The sequence below is a fragment of the Lepidochelys kempii genome, chromosome 1, assembly GCF_965140265.1.
Source record: "Lepidochelys kempii isolate rLepKem1 chromosome 1, rLepKem1.hap2, whole genome shotgun sequence".
NCBI lineage: Eukaryota > Metazoa > Chordata > Testudines > Cheloniidae > Lepidochelys > Lepidochelys kempii.
In genome coordinates, this window is record NC_133256.1 from 342248171 (window position 1) to 342273777 (window position 25607).

At 41.0% G+C, this 25607-nt stretch overlaps 1 protein-coding gene across 6 annotated transcripts in view; it reads left to right on the top strand.

Annotated features, from left to right (window-relative positions):
- The window catches only part of MKLN1 (muskelin 1), a 180647-nt gene that overhangs the window by 62276 nt on the left and 92764 nt on the right, over positions 1 to 25607 (top strand). For all 6 annotated transcript variants that reach the window (XM_073328850.1, XM_073328852.1, XM_073328854.1 and 3 more), the window contains 4 exons: positions 2158 to 2267; positions 9309 to 9501; positions 17039 to 17116; positions 17893 to 17958. In XM_073328850.1, coding sequence (XP_073184951.1) covers positions 2158 to 2267; positions 9309 to 9501; positions 17039 to 17116; positions 17893 to 17958 — 447 coding nt within the window. The remainder of the gene's footprint in view (positions 1 to 2157; positions 2268 to 9308; positions 9502 to 17038; positions 17117 to 17892; positions 17959 to 25607) is intronic.

Genomic DNA, 25607 nt, shown 5'->3' on the forward strand with positions numbered 1-25607 from the left:
CAAGGAACGTGGGGGGGTTGGATGGGGCAGGAGTCCCGGAGGGGGGTGGGCAATGCCCCCCTCGTGGGATGAGGAGGGAACAGGTTAAGATTTTGGCAGCTCATCTTTTCATAAAACGGATTAAATGATTCCTTTACTCACTAGTATGATCAGTTGGGATGGAGTTTCTGTACCTCCTGTATCTCTCCATAGTTTCAGATCTATGCTGCAACTTCAGTGTAGAGTCCTCTGTCTTGGCTTGTGTTGTATAGTTAACATAGCTAAATGCTATAGATCTACAGCATTACACTTTATTCATATTAGATCTGCCTACAGACCTGCTGTTCAAATTTTGCCCTGGATTTTGGCATCCTTTGCTCTTCCTAAGAGAAAACATGTCACTTTTCCTTAAAGTGTAACATTTTAATAGCTCTTTCCACTTTTAAAGGGATAGTATCAAATAGTTTAGGCCCCAAAGCTATCTTATTGTACCTTGAAAATTAAGGAGGACGTTCTCCATGTTCCGTAACTGTTCGTGTAGTGCTTCACATTTTCTAAATGTGTGTACTATTTATTCCTTAACCTTCATTAGCAGCTCTCTGCTGCTGTGGGCTTGAACACAGTGTACTTTTGGGGGAATTCTGCAACAAAAAATTAAAAATTCTGTGCAGAAAATTTAGAATTCTTTATATGTCAAAATAACACAATATACACTCCATTCAATTATTTTTGGTAATTTATTTCAAAATATGTTGCAACAAGTATGTCAACAATACAGGTAACAAAAAAGATTTCCCCAGGAGTAGAGTTAAAGAAACCCTTATGACAACCCAGTTAGGGGTTTTTGGAGGGGGTTGTGTGGCACCCCCAGAGCCCAGCCATCTGCATTTCCCCTATCCCCAGAGCCCAGCCACATGGCACCCTTCCATCCCCCCAGAGCCCAATTGCAGCGCACTCTCTTGGCCAGGCACCTGCACCCTCAGAGCCTTTACTCCCTGCATCTTCTTTACTCTCCCGCTGGGGTATGTCGTGTGGTGCAACTCTGCCCTTCCTCACCCTTTGCCCTAGCTGGGTCTCCCAGATCCTCTCCTGTCCCTGGGAGTAGGAGGATCAAGCTGGGTAGCCAGAGCATGCAGAGCCTCCATCCCTACTGGGCTGCGCAGTCTGCTCACTGCAAGCTGGGCTCTAGAGTCCAGTGTCCCTTAGTGGTGCTCAGCAGCTCTGCAGCCCCCATTCTGCAGGGGAAACCTGGAACTCTGCACAAATTCTGCATTGCACAGTGGCACAGAATTCCCCCAGGAGTATGCCATGGTATAGACCTGCTGTGGTGGTAGTTCTTACTAGTGCTGCCTGCTGTTGAGGGAAAAGCCAAATGCAGTGAAGTTATGTCACTACAGTGTGTTTGCCCAAACTTGGAGTGAGGGCACAAGGGGAGCTCTAAGCAGGCTGCCAGCTAACCTGATGTCCTTGATGTTCGAAATGGGGTGGGAGAGAATAATAGTATTTGATGGGGGGAGTTTTAGGGAGAGAGGTACACAATTGTGGAAGTAAAACTGCCAGAAAGCCAAATTGGTTTCACATGCAATTAGATAGAAATATAGTATGGATGAAAGTTGTGAACCTGGAAAAAGCACCCCACCCCGCCTCCAAGCTTCCAAGAGGTTGTTGCAAATCATGTAAAGTAAAAAATAACCAAACTTGATATCCTCTTTCTTAACCAGGGGGTGGTGGTTCTACTGCTGGTAAAAATGAAATAAACCACATACTTTAAGTATCCCGTACTGCCCTCAGTTTGCCCAGGTAATGTCCATCGGTGTCAAAACCCACTGGCCATTTGAGCTATTGTATTCAGATTCCAGCATTCTGACCCTACTTTTGTCTACCTGTGTACAAGCGTCTAGTCTGTAAAGAGCTGCTGTCTTCATCTTTTTTCCCCACTGCAAGCTGTTCTGAGCCACAGATTAATATGATGTATGGCTGGTAATTTTTCTAACCTTACAGAAAATCAATAACCAAAAATGTGTGTGTAAAGGAAGAGAATTTTATTCTTGTTAAATCATTATTCTCTTTGAGCTAAAAATGCATTCTTTTGAATAGTGTTGTAGGTTTGATCAATAATCTAACAAGTATTTGACATTTATGTATCTTTCTTTTTTTCCCCACCCTCTACCCCTCCAGTTCCACTGTTATCATGGGGGCCCAGCTTCAATTTTAGTATCTGGTATGTTGAACTTAATGGCATTGATGATCCAGATGTGGTCCAACCCTGCCTCAACTGGTACAGCAAGGTAGGCCTGCATTATAAATGACTGTTTGCTTTGAGAGTGGTGTAATCTCAAAACACTGTAAAATTTACTCTTGTGGAATTGCACTATTTCTGTTCTGTTCCGCAGGTATCAACTGTTTAAACAGACATTATTATTTTTATTTATTTTTATTTATTTATTTATTTATTTTTAAAGGCAAGTGCGGAAGCTTGATTTCAGACTTTTTGTCCTATATTACCCTTTCTTTAAAGGGTGTTGTATAAACTTGAACACTTGGTTATTTGAAGTAAATGGACTAGTTGGTTTTCATGGCTTTACACATGCCAGGATAATTGTAGGCATAGGCTTCAGCGTGGTGGGAGAGGGACTACGTGATCTGTTCTAGGGCACTGCTATAACACAAACCACAGTAAAAGTTGTTGTTCCAGGACAAAACACTCAAGCTTAAACACATAAAGATCTTTGGTGGTGGTTTTCAACTTACATTTCCATGTAAAGTGCTCTATTATAGAGTAATTTCAAATCTTGTCATACTGACCAAGACAAGTGCGTGTATGTAGATGTACACGTTTTCATACACACTTTTGTCAGTATGGTGAGATGTGATCGTTGTGTACAAGAGAGCAGTTTATATAGAAAACATCAACAAAGTATGTGCTTGTGCATGAACTTGTGCACACACGGTCTCTCTTCTCGGAAACAATAATGGTTGATAATGGTCAATCCAAATAGTAATCCATGCAACTTTTCACCTCCCCTTTCATCTGTCATTCTTCCCGTCACTAGGTTCTTGAATTCTCAGTGTTGTCATTACATCTTTATAATACTTTACTTTGATAGGTCAGCCTCAAACCCTGTTACTTTTATGGACTCTAAATGAAGTTTTATTTAAAAAAAAAAAAAAAAAAAGTGAAACTCCTCTCCACATTTCCTACTTCAATTAGCCACACTCATCAACATCAGAGCATTTTTCTAGATTGCTTTTGCTTGACTATATTTCCTGTTCTCATTCCTGCATTTGCTAGTGAATAGTAGAACACTTTTGATACTACTTAAACTTTAAGGTTAGCTGCAATGGACTGTTTAACATGATTTCTTTTTTTGCCTTCCTATCCTGGTCTGTAAATTATGAGACGTTTGTTAAAAGCCAGTCTACAGCTATACTCTGGGTTGTCTACTTGGACCTTGACAATTATATAAAGAAAAGGAGTACTTGTGGCACCTTAGAGACTAACCAATTTAAATTAGTCTCTAGCATTCATATCGTGATTAAGGCGCCACTTGAATTGTGGGATGATTGTCAAAAAAAAAATGTGCAGCTGAGTTGCAGACAAGCCACAGAAAATTTCAGAAAAGTAATAATGGACCTTAATGGACCTGCTTTATTTGCAGTAATAAAGTCCATTATTACTTTTCTGCAGTTTTCTGCTGTTGGCTGTCCAGGGCTGAGAGTGAGGGCCCCCACTGTCAACATTGCGATGGAAGCTTAATATTGCAGAATCCACAATTTCCACAAATACTGCAAGTTAAACAGGGTCTTCATAATAGTACCCAAAAGCCCCAACCAGGAATGGGGCCCTGTTGTACTAGAAGCTGTACCAGCGAAGATGTGCTCACTGTCTGTGTATAAAAGATCTTGCAGTCTAAGAAGATGAGCAACATATGAAGGGCGGGAGATAATGAAATATATAAAGTGTGTAGTGTATTCATAGCTTTTCTCAATAAAAGCTGTGCTGGACCTCTGCTTGGTGTTTTAAAATAACCATTTATGCTCATAGGAGCATTTCACTGTAAATATTGACCGTCAAAACTAGCAACATTAATTTCAAACTTTATGGACTGAATACATCAAATGTATTAATGCCCTCAGTGGAGTTACACCACGGTTGAATTTGGCCTTATGACTAAACTAGGGAGTTGAATGTGCTCCAGTCTGCTTTTTTATACTTCCATCACTTAATAATTTAGGACTTTTCTATATTGGTTTCACCTTAAAACTCGGTAGATTTTACTGATGTACAAGTGAACACTTCTAAAGTTCTAACTTTAACTCTTAGAAACCAAGATGTTATATGGTGTGTGTATATATAGCACTTGGAGGAGAGGAAGGTGATCAGGAAAGGTCAACATGGATTCACCAAGGGCAAGTCATGCCTGACCAACCTGATTGCCTTCTACGATGAGATAAATGGCTCTGTGGATAGCAGTGGACATGATATATCTCAGCTTTAGCAAAGCTTTGATACGGTCTCCCACAGTGTTGTTCTTGTCAGCAAGTACAAAAAGAATGGATTGGATGAATGGTCTATAAGGTGGATAGAAAGCTGGCTAGATCATTGGGCTCAACGGGCAGTGATCAGCGGCTCGATGTCTAGTTGGTATCAAGCGGAGTGCCCCAAGGGTCTGTTCTGGGGCTGGTTTTGTTCAACATCTTCATTAATGATCTGGATGATGGGATGGATTGCACCCTCAGTAAGTTTGTGAATGACACTAAGCTGGGGGGAGAGGTAGATACGCTGGAGCTTTGGGATAGTGTCCAGAGTGAACTAGACAAATTGGAGGATTGGGCTAAAATAAATCTGATGAGGTTCAACAAGGACAGGTGCAGAGTCCTGCACTTAGGATGGAAGAATCGCATGCTCTGCTACAAGCTGGGGACCGACTGGCTAAGCAGCAGTTCTGTAGAAAAGGCCTGGGGATTACAGTGGACGAGAAGCTGGATATGAGTCAACAGTGTGCCCTTGTTGCCAAGAAGGCCAACGGCATATTGCCAGCACATCGAGGGAAGTGATTATTCCCGTCTGTTTGGCACTGATGAGGCCACATCTGGAGTATTGCGTCCAGTTTTGGGCCCTCCACTACAGAAAGGATGTGGACAAATTGGAGAGAGTCCAGCGGAGGGCAACAAAAATGATTAGGGGTCTGGGGCACATGACTTATGAGAAGAGGCTGAGGGAACTGGGGTTATTTAGTCTGCAGAAGAGAAGAGTGAGGTGGGATTTGATAGCAGCCTTCAACTACCTGAAGGGTGGGGGGGTTCCAAAGAGGATGGAGCTCAGCTGTTCTCAGTGGTGGCAGATGACAGAACAAGGAACAGCGGTCTCAAGTTCAGTGGGGGAGGTCTAGGTTGGATATTAGGGAAAAACTGTTTCACTAGGAGGGTGGTGAAGCATTGAAATGGGTTACCTAGGGAAGTGGTGGAATCTCCATCCTTCAAGGTTTTTAAGTTGATGGTTTAGTTGTGGTTGGGCCTGGGGTTGGACTAGATGACCTCGTGAGGTCTCTTCCAACCCTAATGTTCTATGATTCTATGTTGTTTTTTCTTACATTCAGCTATATTTCAAAAGTGCCTATGTGATTTATTCATAGCTTTCAAGGTAAGAAGGAACAATTGTGATCTAGTCTGACCTGTATAACTCAGGCCATAGGACTTCACCAAAATTACTTTTTGAACAAGAGCATACCTGTAATTTAAGTTGGAATTAAAAATAAATAAATCCAGTGGTGGAGGGCCCACTGTGACCCTTGGTAAATTGTTCCAATAATTAATCACCAAGTTTAAAAAAAAAAATCACACCTTATTTGTAATCTGAATTGGTCTAATTTCAACTTCTAGCCATTGGCTCATGTTCTACTTTTCTCTGCTTGGTTGAAGAGCCCGTTATTAAATATTTGTTCACCATAAAGGCACATATAGATGGTGATTAAATCACTACTTATCCTTCTTTTTAAGTTAGACTGTTCCCCTTGGGTCTCACTGTAAAGCATGTTCTCCAGTCCCTTAATCATTTTAATTCTCTAAACCCTCTCTGATTTATCAGCATCCTTCTGGAAATGTGGGCACCAAAACTGGACACAGTATTCCAGCAGCAGTTGCACCATTGCCAAATACAGAGCCAAAATAACCTTTCTACTCCTACTTGAGATCCCCCTGTTTATGCATCCAAAGATTTCATTAGGTCTTTAGTCACAGCATCACACTATGAGCTCATGTTCAGCTGATTATCCACCACAACTCTCAAATCTTTCAAAAGTCACTGCTTCCCAGGATAGAATCCCCCATCTTGTAAGTATAGCATATGTTCTTGTTCCTAGATGTATACTTTTACATTTAGCCATATTGAAACGTGCATTGTTTGCTTGTGCCCTGCTACTAAGTGAGCCATATTGCTCTTTATCAGAGATCTGTTCTCTTCACTATTTACTACTCCCCCAATTTTTGTGTCATCTGCAAACTTTCTCTGATTTTTTTCTTCCAGGTTGTGTTAAATAGTGTAGGGACAAGAACTGATCCCTACAGGATCCCACTAGAAACGCACTTGTTTTTTATGATGATTCCTCATTTATAGTTAAATTTTGAGACCTATTAATTAGCCATATTTTAATCCACTTCATGTGTGCCATGTTAATTTTGTATTCTATTTTATTAATCAAAATTTCATGTGGTACTTAGTCAGATGCCTTGCAACCAAACTTGTAATCTCATTAAGGAGATATGGGAGCACAAGTTTCATTGAAAGTGGGTGTGCTAAATTGTTTACACACTTTGGAAAATGTCTCCCTAAATTCCTTCCATCTAATTATTGCTGTTAGCATATTTAAAGCTGATGATAATTAGGGCTGTTGGTTGATCGCAATTAACTCAAGTGATTAACTCAAAAAAAATTAATCGTGATTAATTGCAGTTTTAATCACACTATTAAACAATAGAATAGCAATTGAAATTAATTAAATATTTTGGATGTTTTTCTACATTTTCACATATATTGATTTAAGTTACAACACAGAATACAAATGGTACAGTGCTCACTTTATATTATTTTTTATTACAGATAGTTGCACTGTAAAAATGATAAACAAAATAAATAGTATTTTTCAATTCACCTCATACAAGTACCGTAGCACAATCTCTCTATCGTAAAAGTGTAACTTACAAATGTAGATTTTTGTTACATAACTGCACTCAAAAACAAAACAATATAAAACTTCAGAACCTATAAGTCCACTCAGTTCTACTTCTTGTTCAGCCAATCGCTAAGAGAAACAAGTTTGTTTACATTTACGGGAGATAATACTGCCCGCTTTTTATTTACAGTGTCACCTGAAAGTGAGAGCAGATGTTCGCTTGGCACTTTTGTAGCCAACATTACAAGGTATTTACGTGCCAGATATGCTAAACATTCATATGCCCCTTAATGCTTTGGGCACCATTCCAGAGGACATGCTTCCATGCGATGACACTTGTTTTTTAAAAACAAAAAAGTGTTAATTAAATTTGTGGCTGAACTCTTTGAGGGAGAATTGTATGTCTCCTACTCTGTTTTATCTGCATTCTGCCATATATTTCATGTTATAGCAGTCTCAGATGACCCAGCATGTTGTTCGTTTTAAGAATACATTCTCTGCAGACTTGACACAACGCAAAGAAGGTACCAATGTGAGATTTCTAAAGATAGCTACAGCATTCGACCCAAGAATCGGAAGTGCCTTCCAAAACCTGAGAGGGACAAGGTGTAGAGCATGCTTTCAGGAGTCTTCAAAGAGCAATACTCCGATGCGGAAACTACAGAACCCAAACCACCAAAAAAGAAAATCAACCTTCTGCTGGTAGAATCTGACTCAGATAACGAAAATGAACATGTCAGTCCGCGCTGCTTTGGATTCTTATTGAGCAGAACCAGTCATCAGCATGGACCCATGTCTCCTGGAATGGTGGTTGAAGCATGAAGGGACATATGAATCTTTAGCACATCTGGCATTTAAATATCTTGCGATTCTGGCTACAACATTGCCATGCAAACGCCTGTTCTCATGTTCAGGTAACATTGTAAACAAGAAGCAGGCAGCATTATCTTCTGCAAATGTAAACAAACTTATTTGAGCAATTGTCTGAACAAGAAGTAGGACTGAATGGACTTGTAAGCTCTAAAGTTTTACATTTGTTTTATTTTTGAATGCGGTTTTGTACATAATTCTACTTTTGTAAGTTCAACTTTCATGATAGAGATTGCACTACAGTACCTAAGTGAATTAAAAAATACTATTTTTATTTTTACAGTGCAAATATTTATAATATAAAGTAATGTCCATTTTGTATTCTGTGTTGTAATTGTAATCAATATATTTAAAAATGTGGAAAACATAACTTTTTTTATATAAGTAGTATTCTATTTAACAGTGCGATTAATCGCGATTCTTTTTTTAATAGCTTGTCAGCCCTAATGATGATGATCTTCCCTCTCTCTGACAACTAAAACGGTAGCTTTTTCAGATGCTGTATGCTGTCTTTTGAGTTTTGAGTACTGTAACTCACTGGATCTCCTCCAGGCCTTATTGTCAAAATCCTGCACTCTTGGATGGCAGGTGGGCAGCATTGATATACTGGGGGATGAGATGAGGGGGTTGGTGTGAGGGAATAGCCTGCAGTGCTAGTTTTGACATGTACACCAGTTTTTTCCAAATACAGTTATGCAAGACAGCTGGGCTTTTGAGGCTATGGGTTTTCATGCTCTCTGTCTTTGTTTTCAAGTAATGGTGGTTAATGGTCATTGTGTGTGTGTGTGTATATAGTGTATATTCTGTTTAATACTCTTTTTCCTTATGTTTTTTCACTTAGAGAAGCTGTGACCTACTTACTGTTCTAAAGTATTTTGTGTTATAATTTGATGCTCACATAACTTTGGGAGTGAAGGGTTTTTTCCCACTTTTTTCCATTTTCATGTAGAATTCAGTAGCAGCAAGACCAAAGAGATGATAAAGGAATGGCAGTGATTTTAAAGATTTGGTTTTTTGGTGAAGTGTGCAATCACATCTTGTAACTGTATCAAATTAAATCATCTTAAAGAAAGAAATAGCACATCATTTTGTCTCATCTCATTGGGAGACAGATGCCATGGAAAGTGTATTACGTTTAGTATAGCTTTGTAGGCTATGAACAGTTAACCTGTGCAACATGTATGAGAGCTTCCACTTTCCTGTCATCCCAACAAATTTGTGAGAAATTCCTGCTGGTGCCAGCCAGGGAAATCTACCCTTCTCATAGGTTTTCTTGTGTTCCAGTAGTACCGTGAACAGGAAGCCATTCGTCTATGTCTAAAGCATTTTCGCCAGCACAACTACACTGAGGCTTTTGAATCACTGCAGAAGAAAACCAAGATTGCGCTAGAGCACCCAATGCTGACAGATCTGCATGACAAACTAGTGCTGAAAGGAGACTTTGATGCTTGTGAAGAACTGATAGAAAAAGCTGTAAATGGTAAGTGACTCCAAAGCAGCATCTTGGCTAGAAAGCCTATTGATGTATAAACTCTTTCCATAATGTACATTAAAATGTACACAGCTGTATTGTGATAGCTTTTTGTTTTGCATTATGTAAGGGGAGCTATTAGTATCTGAAGCATGATGCCTTGTAAACTCTTGCTGGACACATGATTATACTCTGCATGAGAAGAGTTAGTAAAGATTGACAAGATGTACTAACATTTTCCCTTTTCATTCTATTACTTTGAAGCCCCTACCCCCCAAGAGTTTAAAAGGTGCTTCCAGGAACAAGTGAAGACAAGGTCTGTGACCCAGATAGCTGACAACCTAAAGTCAGACAACACTAAAAGAGAATGTAATAAATAAGAGAAGTTGGGAGGAGTGTAAGAGAAGGACAAAATTTCAGTAAGACTCACCAATTAGCAAGGCCATCTCTTCATTATGATAAATTTTGTTAAATTTAGTGGATTGTTCTTTTTAAACCCACCTAGTTGGGCAACACAGCAGAAATAATATTTTAGGAGGGATTTGAATTAGGCTAGTGGCTTTGTGAATGGGAGTAGGGACAATATGCCTTGTAATAGGAGCTTACAGGAGGACACTGAGGTAGGTGCGGGAGAAAGGCTCTGACTTTTGGAGCAGAGGCCCAGTGGCTAGGTTCATTGTAAATAAATTTAAGATAAACCCTTATTTAGCGCTTTATTTAGAGTGCAGAGGGAGCTTGAGTAGCAGAGTTGAAGTGTCTTTTCCCCACACAGTAAGCTTGGAGCACAGCCATGGTTAAAACTCAGCAGTTCCTGACTCTCAGTATTGTGCTCTATGTTCATTTGCTCTCTCTAGGTCAGAGGTGGGGAAACTATGGCCCGTGGGCCACATCCGGCCCGCAAGACTGACCTTGCCTGACCCTTGAGCTCCTGGCTGGGGAGGCTAGCCCCTGGCCCCTCCCCCATAGTCCCCCTTCCCCCAGAGCCTCAGCTTGCCCTGTGGACAGTGCGGCTGGCTCTGTCTGGGTCCCGGGGCTGTGAGCTCTGAGCTGCATGGTAAGGGGGGCAGGGTGGATAAGGGGTAGAGGATCCCGGGGGCAGTTGGATCGGGCAGAGGTTCTGGGGGTTGGGCAGTTGGAGAACAGGGGGGTTGGATAGGGTGTGGGAGTCCTGGGCAGGTTTGTCAGGGGTGGAGGTGTGGCTAGGGGACAGGGAGCAGAGGGGTTGGATAGCGAGTGGGGTCCTGGGGGAGGTGGATTGGGGCAGAGGGTCCTGGGAGCGGTCAGTCAGGGGACAAGGAGTTGGGGGGGTTGAATGGGTCAGGGATTCTGGGGGAGGCAGTCAAGGGGTGGGAAGTGGGAGGGGGCAAATAGGGGGCGTGGGCCAGGCTGTTTGGGAGTCACAGCCTTCCCTACCTGCCCCTTCATACAATTTTGCACCCCGATGTGGCCCTTGGGCCAAAGTGTGCCCACCTCTGGTCTAGGTGAAACTCCTACTGGCATAATAAAAGAGAATCTTTGAGTAACTCCTTTGACTTCAGTGGCATAATAGCAACGTAGCATGATGGCAAGTCGGGCCCAGAGTTTAGTCTTTCTGGGCTAAACTCTCCTGCTGCTAATAAACACAATTTCCAGAAGTGAGTGTGTGCCTGCTGGCAATATCAGTAATACAGTTTTATCAAAGTAGTGATTGGTTCCTGGGGTATAGTGGGAGTGAAAAGAAGCGTAACTAAAGATAGCCTCATAGTTTGTGTCTCCTTTAAAAATCAAGTATATCAAATAACATGTTCTGTTTACTGTGTGAGATTTTGCTGTGCTGTTTTCCACTCCTCTGGGACTGCTCTGTTTTCTCCAGCCTTCTAGATTGTACTTTTTCTAGGAAGTGTTGAGTACTTTCTCTTGCTTGAACAAATGATTTGTAACTGCTGCAGTGTTCTCCCGCTTATCCAGTGTAGAAGTATTGGCAAAGGACACGATTCCTAGATCCTGTATTTCACTGGTTAACAAATCACTGTTGCTTTCCAGTTTAATAATCTTTTTGTGGTGAACGGTTAACCTGCCTAGTTTCTGACACAGTTTTAAATGTCAGGTTTGCATTGGCTTCTGACATCTATTGGCATAGAGCAATGGCCTTGAACAATTGATTGCTTGCTTCAATTGCACCTATGCAATGTGCAAAAGAACTCTGGCACTCTAACTCTATACCAGGTCTACACTAGAAGAGGTTTGCTGGTATGGCAATACTGGGAAATGCTCCCAGTGTTAGACATAGTGTATACTGGTTCCTTGAGCAAAATAAACTAATCTGGGAAAAGCACTTTTATGTTGGTATAACTGCGTCTACGCTACGGCTTTTGCCAATATAGAAATTTGCTGCTGCTTTTTTTTTTTTTAAGGACTTGTAAACTGACACTGTTGGCAAAAGTTTCTGGTGTATACCTGGCGTTTAGGCTATGGCTCTGCTATAGAGAGCTTAGTGACATAGCTGCACTGATGCAGCTCTGCGACTGCAAGCTCTCTACTTGTGTAATTGCTCTAAGATGAGAGAGAGCTTTCCTGTCGACTTAATTAATCCATTTCCAACGAGCGGTGTTAGCTACATCAATGAGAGAAGCTCTCCCACTGACATAGTGCTGTCCACACCGGCCCTTATGTCTGTGTAACTGTGTTGCTTAGGGGGGTGGCTTATTCACACCCCTGAGTGACATAAATTATACCAACATAAGTGGTAGTGTAGACATAGCCGTAGTTAACTTGACACCTGCAGCGTTAGGCATGTTGTGGTCTTGTGTCCTTTGTTCTTGTTCCAGATTATAAAACTATAGTGAGCTATCCCTTTCACTAGCAATCTATTTGAATGACTTAGCATTAATTTTTATTTACACATGCTATTCTACATTCTGTCAGTGATTCTGAAGGGATATTATAAATCTGATATCAATACTTTTATGGTATAATCCTAATATCCAATACCTGGCTAATTGAAGCTCCTAGTTAACTGAAGGTTTGCTGGTGTTGTCAACAGTAATGTTTAACTTGCATTATTCCCTTCTTATCCTCTACTGCTTCCCCTTCTGTTGCTTTGGCCACGTTATCCCTCAACCCCTTCGCTGGCTTCCCTGGCTTTCACATTAGGTTGCAGCTCCTCAATCCCACTTTTCACCCATCTTTCCATCTAGCTTTCCTTCTTTGTGTAGCCACATTACCTGTGTGTAGTTATCCTCATAACTTCCTTGTGAAGTGGGGAAGTAGTATTATCCTGAAGCACATTAAGTGACTTGCCTGAGGTCACACAGGAAGTCTTTGGCAGAGCAGGGAATTGAATCTGTACTTCCAGGGTCCCAGGCTAGTGCCCTGAACCACTGGACTATCCTTCCTGTCATTGACCTTCAAGGCCAAACAACTTCATTCTGGCCTACTATGTTTCATTCTGGACTTCTACCACCACCTGCTCACCAAGCTCTTTTATACTCTCATGCTGTCTTCTGTGTTTGAAATGCCTTCTCATGCACCTCACTCTTAAGTTCCCTGCTTAAAACTTTTGTGAAACCTTTCTACAGTAATTTCTTCTTACGCAGAATTTGGGGCGTTTTCATTCCTGAACTCTTGTCCTGTGTATTAGCTTTTCAAATAAGTCTGTTTTGGTCAGTATAGTGTTGTGTATACTTCCAATGATGTGCAAATGTACATGTAAAGAGAAATATATATATAAATGCGCAGTTAACTTTCAAGGCTTTCAGAGACTCTGAACTCTCCTGGACATTACATAGCCTAAACCTGGGCATATGAACTTTTGACTGCATGTTGATCTTGAGGTTCATGGCCTTAACTTCATTTCACCACTACATTTTTCTTAACACGGATGCCGCAGTTAGTTTAGCACAAATTGACTTAAATAGGGAGCAAATATTTGTAACGCTAGATTTTAAAGTGTGACATGCCATACCTCTTGCAGGTGGTCACCATATTATTAGATGGCAAGAATGGGTCTGCATGGATGAGAATGAATTTTAGTGGAAGTAGATTTTTTTTTTTTGTATTCCTAGTGCTGAACACTGATGCCTTCCACCCTACCTCACTGGATAATTTCTTTTGAGAACTTTTTGGCAGGCAATCACTCTCTTCCCACAGATTCTTAGGACTTACTCATGTGCATTATGCTCAGAAAATGGGCATATTGAACTCTGACAACTGGTTGACTGCCTCTCAAAAAGAAAAGGTTCCCTAAATCTCAATTGGGTGCTCAGACATAGCTCAAATACCTCACATTTGGATTCATTCCTGCATCTTGCAGACAGCCTACACTCTGAGAGACAAGTCTGGTTAATATTCCTGTACAGCAAATGCAGAATCCAAGTTTCTTAATGGAACTGCATGAAACTACTGCAAAACATACTTACAGATTAGATTTCTCCGTGCAAGCTACAGGTAGTGTTCTGGTTTCACTTTTTTTCAAGGAGGTGTTCCATCTGGCTGTTTTCATGTCAATATCTGATGTCTGATCATCCACTAAGTCACTAGCGAAAAGTCTTATAATATTTGTTGACTGTGCTCAAAGTGCTTAGGGTGTATAAGAAGGGAATGGTTGAATCTTCCTGGAAGTTCTAGATGCACTGCAGTTTTGAGGGGCAATACTAAGCCATGCATACTCCCTTCATTTGGTTATTCTGTAAAATCTCTTGCTACATAACATTCAACTGGCTGACAAAATAAAGTCTCTAATATTAGTAAATTGTACCTAACTGATGATTAACCTGTAATCTCTAGGAGTTGGATGTTACTGTATGCAAAATGCATCACAGTGTAGGTGTAAAGGAGTTAATAGATAATGGTACATAATGAATAATCTTTGGACATAATTGTAGAGTAGACGTGGGCATTGACCCATGTGAAAGGCCTCATGGGCTCTAGAAATTGATTTTCCTTTAAAACTAGTAAGCGCTCTTAAAAATTGTTTGTGCAATGGAGTTGAAAATATTGTTCTAAACCACTGTTACTGTTTCATTGGAAACAGATGATAAAAACCTAATCTGGCCTAGATCTGATCCTTCACAGGGCCTGTGCAGTACGTTGTCTTTCTTTAGATGTGTCAGGTCAGTTTAGCTGATAAAACAAGAACTATGAGCAAGGTACGAGAATAGATCAGATACCCGGTAGGAGATCCACCTAGGCCCCTTTCTGCCTATGTGCCAAACCACTAGTGAGTGGTTCAGCTTCCAAAACAAGCCACTGCTGATTTATAGCACAAGTAGAATGAATGTGGAACTGCTCCCAGCTGAAAGAAACATTTCTGGGAAGAGAGCTGGAGTATCTCCAAACCAGTGTCCCATGGAAGAAAAGAAGCATTATTAAAAGAAGCTGAAGGCACAGCAGGGGAGAAGTGTTGTTGTCTTGACAAGTGCAGCCTGTGGGCGTTGAGTATGAGAGAGAAGTTAAAACCACCCTTTTCAGGTCATATGGTGCAATTCATCCTCTTGTTCTGTGTGTCCAATAATCTGTTTGCTGCCAAAGGGATTGATGATGCTGTTTAGCTCCTTTCTTGAAGACCAAACCATCCTAATGTTCCGTAAAAGAATGTTGTTTTTTTCTACCTGTTTGTGGCTAGTAAAATGTGTCTGATTCTGTTAATGTGGAATTTTTTACTAGCGTCAAATAACAGAACATATACTGTGCATGTATCTCTGGAGCGAATCAAAATGCCTGAAAACATTTGAAAGTTTTTTTTTTCTAGCTAGAATTGACCAACGTAACTCTTGTTTGAGTTTGTAAATGCTGTGTAGTGTTTGGGGAGACCAGACTTCAGAACCTTAGACCGCTCAGCCTCTTCCAGGAAGCACTCATTGACTTACAGAATTAAGCATATAATTAAACCTAGATCTCAGTCCTGACAAATTAAGACCAGAAAAAAATTAAAAATATGATGTGGAGAAAGTTTGTCATGTACAACACATAATTAAGAGCTTATACAGTTTTGATTTTAATTTTTCCACTTAGAGCCATCTGGGGTAGGTAAATACACTTCTGAATTTACAGCTGTATTTTTAGGAAGTGGATGCCTATCAGCTAAGTTCATAACTTCTAAAGTCCTTGCCTTACCCCAAGATGCCTGGGCTCCTGAATAGGGAAAAATACCCCCCCCCAACCACCCCAGACTGATGGTCTCCACACTTTAAAAAAAAAAAAAAAAAAAAAGGGTAGGGATGAATAAGTGAGTGTTAGAGTAACAGCCATGTTAGTCTGTATTCGCAAAAAGAAAAGGAGTACTTGTGGCACCTTAGAGACTAACCAATTTATTTGAGCATAAGCTTTTGTGAGCTACAGCTCACTTCATCGGATGCATACTGTGGAAAATACAGAAGATGGTTTTTATACACACAAACCATGAAAAAATGGGTGTTTATCACTACAGAAGGTTTTCTCCCCCCCCCCCCCCCACACACACACACACACTCTCCTGCTGGTAATAGGTTATCTAAAGTGATCACTCTCCTTACAATGTGTATGCTAATCAAGGTGGGCCATTTCCAGCACAAATCCAGGTTTTGTGCTGGAAATGGCCCACCTTGATTATCATACACATTGTAAGGAGAGTGATCACTTTGGATAAGCTATTACCAGCAGGAGAGTGGAGGGTGGGGGGGAGAAAACCTTTTGTAGTGATAAACACCCATTTTTTCATGGTTTGTGTGTATAAAAACATCTTCTGTATTTTCCACAGTATGCATCCGATGAAGTGAGCTGTAGCTCACAAAAGCTTATGCTCAAATGAATTGGTTAGTCTCTAAGGTGCCACAAGTACTCCTTTTCTTTAAGTGGGTGTTAAGTTTTTTTGTTTAGATTTATAAACTTCATCCTGTGGTTCAGGAAGCATGTATATAATCTAACCCTGTATAAATTTGCTTTTTATCAAGGGCCCCAAAAGACCAGTCCCATTTTTGTGTCCCTGCCCCCTCCTCTCCAAAAAGAAGGGGGGGGGGGAAGTCCACCAACAAAAAACACCCTCAGGTAAACCGAGGAGAGAGATGGGATTTAAGACTAATTTACTTTTCTAGTTTGATCCAGTGCCTGTTTCTTCTCAGCATTTACAGCAGTCTGCCTTTGCCTTTTTTTCTTAGATGAAGCTCTGGAGACACCATCTGACGCAGTTTCAGCTCAACATGAGCCGAAATGGCTGAATTTATAAGCACTTGCAACTTTCTCCCTTCTTGCTTAAATAACGGAAATAGAACCCATTCTTAATTAAAACCTGTCACGCTACAGATTTATGGATAACTGGCATGACATGGCAATCAAGCTAGGTTGATTCTTGATTGATATAGTGACTAATGTTTACTCTCTTTATTTTGTCAAAATACAAATTGAATCAGGTATGATTTATGAAAATGTTATTAGAAACTGACATGCATATGACAGTTGTTTGAAGAGAGCTCTAGAGTAGCAGTTAGGTTTGAGTGAGAGCATCTTACTTTAATCTGAAAAATTTCTGCTACAACATAATGTAACTGCCAACATTACATGCAGCAATAAGTTGTTTTTCCTGTGTTTGCAGATGGCTTGTTCAATCAGTACATCAGTCAGCAGGAATACAAACCGCGGTGGGGTCAGATTATCCCCAAAAGTACCAAAGGTAAGAGTCTAAATGGAAACACTGTTAAAAATTACCCATGCATTAGTAACTGCCACTATAGTAATTTGTGGATACAGTGCATGAAGGTGATAAAAGGTAGGTTATAGGACAGCTTAATCCTGCTTTTTACAGGTGCAACTGATGTCATTTACTTTTCACTCTGGCACGATGCATTTATCTTCAGATACTAAAATAATTATGTGAATGTACAGTTCAGTAAGGAACCGTTCACAAAACAGTAGCTTTAAACCAAAAGTTATACAAGATGGCTTTTCTGGGGTGGTGGAGTAGCATTTAAGGTGCCATTCTAGCTGACTTGTCTTCAGGCAGTTCTGAGGCTGCTCTTTATCATGCTGGGAACTGAACTAGCCTTTGGCTGTCCCCAGCATTGGGGGTTGCAAAGGTTGGTTTAAGCTCAACAGTTTTTATGGACCTGAGGATATGTTTTCACATCCAGGGACTGTTAAGGTCTCCTCTTGCAAGAGACTCCATGTACTGAATGAGAGCATTGTATTCACTGATTTACATATGACAATGATTTTTCTCTGGAAGATAAACACAAAAAGCAATTGGACAATTAAAAAAAAACATCTTGGTTGCTTTGAGTATAAACATGCTGTTCTCCAGATAATTGCTATGTATGTTTTGAATGTTTGAAGGACTGTGGGCTATTTAAGTTGTGCTGCCTCCACTCAGCTTTTATGGCATGAATGAATGAATTATAATTTTTTAAAAAATAATGTATAATAGAAAATCTTTCCTTTGTCTTTAACTAGGTGATGGAGAAGACAGCAGACCAGGAATGAGAGGAGGCCATCAGATGGTCATTGATGTACAGACAGGTGAATGGTCATTTATTCTTTAAGAAGAAAGTTCTGTCCTATTTTTATTTTGGGACTTAATTATGTTGAGTGGATACCAGCTCAGTTATAAATATGCAAACGTATCTGGTTCCTTTGTATATTATTTTTTTCTATTAGTGTTTGGACAAAACTCTGCTCTTAGTGCATCTAGATTGTTGTTCTGCTTTCCCTCTGTGGAGCCCTACTCCACTTTTCTAGATTTCAGTCTGCTTGTTTTGTTGATGCAGGAGTGACTTCTTTCATAGGTGAGCTGATGTTTGGGTTGGGGGAGGATGTGTTACAGGTGCCCTTTTCGCCCCTACCTGCTGCAGGTCTTAAGGCTAGAAGCAGTCTCAGCCTTTGCTGGCCAAGTATTACTGGTCCCTAACTCACACTGATAACCTAGGAACCTTCTAATTAAGAGCCAGGGGTTTTTCCTGAGAAAGGGAGCTGGGGATCTTAAAACTTAAGCAATCATTTTTTTTAAAATGATGGGCCATGTGCTATGAGCCCCACTTTTCTAGGAACTTACTCCTCGGGGAATTCTGCACCAAAACATTTAAAATGGTGCACAATATTTTAAAATTCTGCATATTTTATTTGTCAAAATGCAGTATAATCATGCTGGCTTCAATTATTTAGGTAGTTTATATAAACTACAATACAATGGATGGAGAATGGGAGTGGGGAGCATTGGAGGAAATCCCCAAACCTCCTTGCCTAATCATAGGATTGGAAGGGACCTCAAGAGGTAATCTAGTCCAGTGCCCTGCACTCATGGCAGGACTAAGTGTTATCTAGACCATCCCTGACAGGTGTTTGTCCAACCTGCTCTTAAAAATCTGCAATGATGGAGATTCCACAATCTCCCTAGGCAATTTATTCCAGTTCTTAACCACCCTGACAGGAAAAACTTCCTAATGTCCAACGTAAACCTGCAATTTAAGCCCATTGCTTCTTGTCCTATTCTCAGAGGTTAAGAACAATTTTTCTCTCTCCCCCCTTTTAACAACCTTTTCACTGTGGCTGTCTAATTGTAATAAATATACAAATCCCTACCCTGTAGCTACTTTGTATTGCTATGGAGGAAGAAAACCTGTTAGGTTCCATGTAAACACACAAGAATGGTACAGTCCCTGCCACAAATAACTTAGTCTGTCAAAGGGTAGAGGAAAGGGGGATGCAAGTAGGATGGTTAGGGTTTTGAGTGACCATATCTTGATAGGTTGATATGTAATAAAATACACTGTCTTCAATTGCTGGTTACCCTTGCTGTTACCAGTCAAAAGACTTCATGTTGCCCTCAACTCCTTATTTAAATACTCCTAACAAACATGGTTTCTAACCCTCTCTCTACCTAACCCATACGATTAATACAGTGAAATAAAGGTGACTTACAGTTAGTGGGGAGAGGGGACGGGTGCCAAGCCTTTGGGTACATCTGGACTACAGGTCGGGGTGCAGTTTGCAGCTTCTGTAGTTGTGCGTGCACTAGCTTTAATCTAACTAGGTTGCTAAAAATAGCAGTGAGGACGTGGCAGTGCGGGCTGCACGAGCCTGTTTTACCCCTATGGGTAGGTACTTGTGCTGCCTGCACTGAAGACCATGCTGCCTGCCACGTCCTCACTACTAGTTTTAGCGGGTTAGCTGGATTAAAGCTACCATGGGTATGTCCATGAAAGCTTTCAAATCATACCCCCAGCTACAGTGTGATACCCTTTGAGGGGCAAGGAGGAATGTGGGATTATTATTGAAAATCTGGGGGAGCTGAGAGTGGCTATATTGGTTGTGGGCATATAGATAGGGAGTTGAAGGCTGTAGCAAGTTGAGGTGCATGGGCATGAGGACAGAATACAACTAGGGCTGTCAAAATAACTAGGGCTGTTGATTGATTGCAGTTAACTCACGGGATTAACTCAAAAAATTAATCTCTGTTAATTGCAGTTTTAATTGCACTGTTAAACAATAGCATACCAATTAAAATTTTACATATTTTGGATGTTTTTCTACATTTTCCTATATATTGTATTCTGTTGTAATTGAAATCAAAGTGTATATTTTTGATTACAAATATTTGCACTGTAAAAATGATAAGAAATAGCATTTTTCAGTTCACCTCATACAAGTACTGTAGTGCGATCTTTTTGTTGTGAAAGTGCAATTTACAAATGTAGATGTTTTTGTGTGACATAACTGCACTCAAACAAAACAATGTAAAACTTCAGAGCCTACAAGTCCACCCAGTCCTACTTCTTGTTTAACCAATCGCTAAGGCAAACAAGTTTGTTTACATTTACAGGAGATAATGCTGTCCTCTTCTTATTTACAATGTCACCAGAAAGTGAAAACAGGCATTTGCATGGCATTTTTGTAGCCAACATGGCAAGGTATTTACGTGCCATATATGCTAAACATTTGTACGCCCCTTCATGCTTTGTCCATCATTCCAGAGGACATACTTCCATGCTGATGACGCTTGTTGGGGAAAAAAAGTTAATTAAATTTGTGACTGAACTCCTTGGGGGAGAATTTTATGTCCCCTGCTTTGTTTTACCCGCATTCTGCCATATATTTCCTGTTATAGAAGTATCAGATGATGGCCCAGCGCAAGTTGTTCATTTTAAGAACATTTTCACTGTAGATTTCACAAAATGCAAAGAAGGTACCAATGTGAGATTTCTAAAGATAGCTACAGCACTTGACCCAAGGTTTAAGAATCTGAAGTGCCTTCCAAAATCTGAGAGGGGTGAGGTGGTAGAGCATGTTTTCAGAAGTCTTAAAAGAGCAACACTGCAATGCGGAAACTACAGAACCTGAACCACCAAAAAAGAAAATCAATCTTGTGCTGGTGGAATCTGACTTAAATAATGAAAATGAACATGTCAGTCCGCACTGCTTTGGATTCTTATTGAGCAGAACCCGTCATCAGCATGGACGCATGTCCCCTGGAATGGTGGCCGAAGCATGAAGGGACATATGAATCTTTCGCGCATCTGGCAATAAAGATTGTAAATATCTTGCAATTCCGGCTATAACAGTGCCATGAGAACGCCTGTTCTCACTGTCAGGTGACACTGTAAACAAGAACCTGGCAGTATTATCTCCTGCAAATGTAAACAGACTTGTTTGTCTGAGCGATTGTCTGAACGAGAATTAGGACTGAGTGGACTTGCAGGCTCTAAAATTTTACATTGTTTTATTTTTGAATGCAGTTTTTTGTACATAATTCTACATTTGTAAGTTCAACTTTCATGATAAGGAGATTAAACTACAGTACTTGTATTAGGTGAATTGAAAATTTCTGTTTTTTTTACAGTGCTTGTAATCAAAAATAAAGTGAGCACTGTACACTTTGTATTGTATTGTATTGTAATTGAAATCAATATATTTGAAAATGTAGAAGGCATCCAGAAATATTTAAATAAACGGTATTCTATTGTTTAACAGTGCAATTAATTTTTTTAATCGCTTGACAGCCCTAAAAATAACTTTCCTGTTCACCATGAATTTTTATTATGGTTTCCTGAGTTGATAAAGTTCTAGACCTTTGTCATCCAATATATAATTATTGCCCCAGAGAGGAAGTACTCCGTTTGTATGAGGCTGGCAAACATTCTTCTTGGAGAGAGGTAGAAGAATCTGAGGAAGATCTATGAAGATAAGTTTGCCTCATTAGATTTCCGATGAAGTGAGCTGTAGCTCACGAAAGCTTATGCTCAAATTGGTTAGTCTTTAAGGTGCCACAAGTACTCCTTTTCTTTTTGCCTCATTAGAGATTGTGTTGAGAGAAGCACTACCATGTGAAACGAAAGCTGTGATGCGCACTCTAGTGGCCATAGAATATAGTTTTCAAGATTGAATGCTTATTTCAAAGCAGGAGGAGTGATGCTAATACAAATCATAGAATCATAGAATATCAGGGTTGGAAGGGACCTCAGGAGGTCATCTAGTCCAACCCCCTGCTCAAAGCAGGACCAGTCCCCAATTAAATCATCCCAGCCAGGGCTTTGTCAAGCCTGACCTTAAAAACTTCTAAGGAAGGAGATTCTACCACCTCCCTAGGTAATGCATTCCAGTGTTTCACCACCCTCCTAGTGAAAAAGATTTTCCTAATATCCAACCTAAACCTCCCCCACTGCAACTTGAGACCATTACTCCTTGTCCTGTCCTCTTCTACCACTGAGAATAGTCTAGAACCATGCTCTCTGGAACCACCTCTCAGGTAGTTGAAAGCAGCTATCAAATCCCCCCTCATTCTTCTCTTCTGCAGACTAAATAATCCCAGTTCCCTCAGCCTCTCCTCATAAGTCATGTGTTCCAGACCCCTAATCATTTTTGTTGCCCTCCGCTGGACGCTTTCTATTTTTTCCACATCCTTCTTGTGGTGTGCGGCCCAAAACTGGACACAGTACTCCAGATGAGGCCTCACCAATGTCGAATAGAGGGGAATGATCACGTCCCTCGATCTGCTTGCTATGCCCCTACTTATACATTCCAAAATGCCATTGGCCTTCTTGGCAACAAGGGCACACTGCTGACTCATATCCAGCTTCTTGTCCACTGTCACCGCTAGGTCCTTTTCCGCAGAACTGCTGCCTAGCCATTCGGTCCCTAGTCTGTAGCTGTGCATTGGGTTCTTCCGTCCTAAGTGCAGGACCCTGCACTTATCCTTATTGATACCTCATCAGATTTCTTTTGGCCCAATCCTCCAATTTGTCTAGGTCCCTCTGTAGCCTATCCCTGCCCTCCAGCGTATCTACCACTCCTCCCAGTTTAGTATCATCCGCAAATTTGCTGAGAGTGCAATCCACACCATCCTCCAGATCGTTTATGAAGATATTGAACAAAACGGGCCCCAGGACGGACCCCTGGGGCACTCCACTTGACACCGGCTGCCAACTAGACATGGAGCCATTGATCACTACCCGTTGAGCCCGACAATCTAGCCAACTTTCTACCCACCGTATAGTGCATTCATCCAGCCCATACTTCTTTAACTTGCTGACAAGAATACTGTGGGAGACCGTGTCAAAAGCTTTGCTAAAGTCAAGAAACAATATATCCACTGCTTTCCCTTCATCCACAGAACCAGTAATCTCATCATAAAAGGCGATTAGATTAGTTAGGCATGACCTTCCCTTGGTGAATCCATGCTGACTGTTCCTGATCACTTTCCTCTCATGTAAGTGCTTCAGGATTGATTCCTTGAGGACCTGCTCCATGATTTTTCTAGGGACTGAGTTGAGGCTGACTGGCCTGTAGTTCCCAGGATCCTCCTCCTTCCCTTTTTTAAAGATTGGCACTACATTAGCCTTTTTCCAGTCATCCGGGACTTCCCCCGTTCGCCACGTGTTTTCAAAGATAATGGCCAATGGCTCTGCAATCACAGCCGCCAATTCCTTTAGCACTCTCGGATGCAACTCGTCCGGCCCCATGGACTTGTGCACGTCCAGCTTTTCTAAATAGTCCCTAACCACCTCTTTCTCCACAGAGGGATATATGCATTTTGCCAGGAAATGTATGAAACATTTTTGGAATGAATGCATTGGTAAGTGTGATTCTTCCTCCCTCACTCAGAGCAAGTTGTCTAGCTCAGGCTTTGACCTATGAGATCATTCTGATATTAAATAAGGCAGTGAAACTGAGTCAGTCTTCCAGTTTCTTAAACTGACTAGCGAGTAACTCACTAAATTAAACACATGTACTTTGTTTTCTGGGAGACCTGGACTTCCTCCCATTCCTTTAGTCAATTTCACCCCCAAGGTTTATGCCTTCTAGTGACAGAGGGTAACTTTGAATCATTCTTACGGCTCTGGAGCAGAGATTCCCTGTAAGCTTCTTGGGAGGCTGTAATCCGTTTTGCTTCAGGGCCTGTTTCGGCCTGCAAAGTCAGTATGTTTTATGTGGTGGTGGTTTTGCTCATGAGGAAGCTCTGGGTGTTTCTGGTATTTAATTTGGCTCATGAGAAAGCCAGGAAGGTTGCTGATTCTGTTTGTGTTGTAAAACCTGCTGCTTTTACTAATGGCTGCTCAAGCTTCCTTTTGTGCTTGGGCCCATTTATCAAAGCTGTGGGAATTTGTCTAGGCATGGCTTTGGGATGTATTTTACAAACTGAAGCTAGTCTCTCTGGGCAGCCTCAAGCATGCCTAATGTTAATGTAAAAAGGAAAAAAAGAACATATGCCTTGCCCCACTTGCTGAGCTGTTATCACGTAGGTCATAGAATATTAGGGTTGGAAGAGACCTCAGGAGGTCATCTAGTCCAACCCCCTGCTCAAAGCAAGACCAACCCCAACTAAATCATCCCAACCAGGGCTTTGTCAAGCCGGGCATAAAAACCTCTAAGGATGGAGATTCCACCACCTCCCTAGGTCACCCATTCCAGTGTTTCACCCCCCTCCGGGTGAAATAGTGTTTCCTAATATCCAACCTAAACCTTCCCCACTACAACTTGAGACCCTTGCTTCTTGTTCCGTCATCTGTCACCACTGAGAACAGCCTAGCTCCATCCTCTTTAGAACCCCCTTCAGGTAATTGAAGGCTGCTATCAAATTCCCTCTCTCTCTCCACTTCTGCAGACTAAATAACCCCAGTTCCCTCAGCCTCTCCTTGTAAGTCATGTGCCCCAGACCCCTAATCATTTTCGTTGCCTTCCACTGGACTCTCTCCAATTTGTCCACATCATTTTTGGAGAGGACCTGGGGATGAGAGGGGATAATAATTTGCGCTTAGCACTTTTCATCACTGGATCCAAGTGCCTTTCAAAGATTGGCATTATCCTTGTTACCGACTGTAAAAATGGAGGTAGGAAAAGGTTAAGTGGCTTGCTCCATGTCTCAGTTGCTTCTAACAATTTAGTCATGCAGGACAAGTCAATACTAACTCTGCCCTCTTACAAGTATTTCTGGGAATAGACTTTTGGTGAGTGGACATGAAAGTGGATAAATACATTAATATGTTAACTAAAGATTCTGTGGGTTACTAGGTTACCTCTCCTTTAAGGGAATGGGTGATTAAAACTGGTTGGACTACTCTAATGCTACACTGAGAGTGAAGCTGGAGGCTAAAATTACTTCTTGTGTAATAATCTGGGTGTGTTGTGTTTTTGTGTGTGTGTTTTTGTTTTTTTTTTACGCACAAGGTGGCATGATGGAGGGGACAGGCAACTCAATTCTGTATCCCAAGAGTATAGTCTGATATGCATGGTGCAGAAAGGTCTGATGCTCATGCTATAATCCATAATGTCCTTCCTGACTTAAGGTAACTGTAGCTTTATGGTGAGATAATCTTTTTAGGACCAGACAGTATTCCAGTCAAATACAGAACACCACAGCAGTCACTCTTAACATATCTATACAGAATTATATTCATTAACCAGGTCATGCCCGACTTAAATCAGGGAAAATAACTTTGTACATCCACAGGCACATACCGTTTAAAATAGAATATATTGTGCCATTTCCATTTTTTCTGCAAGAAGGACCTACAGTATTTTTAAATAACTCTTTATATGGGAAGCAGGACAGTTTTCTGTATCTTTTTTAGAGGAAGAAAGTTATGACTGCATTTGGGAAGCTCTAATATAAGGAAACGTGTCCTCACCCAAGGATATTAGAGGTAAGTGCTCTGCCTAGTTCTGTAACAGGACTA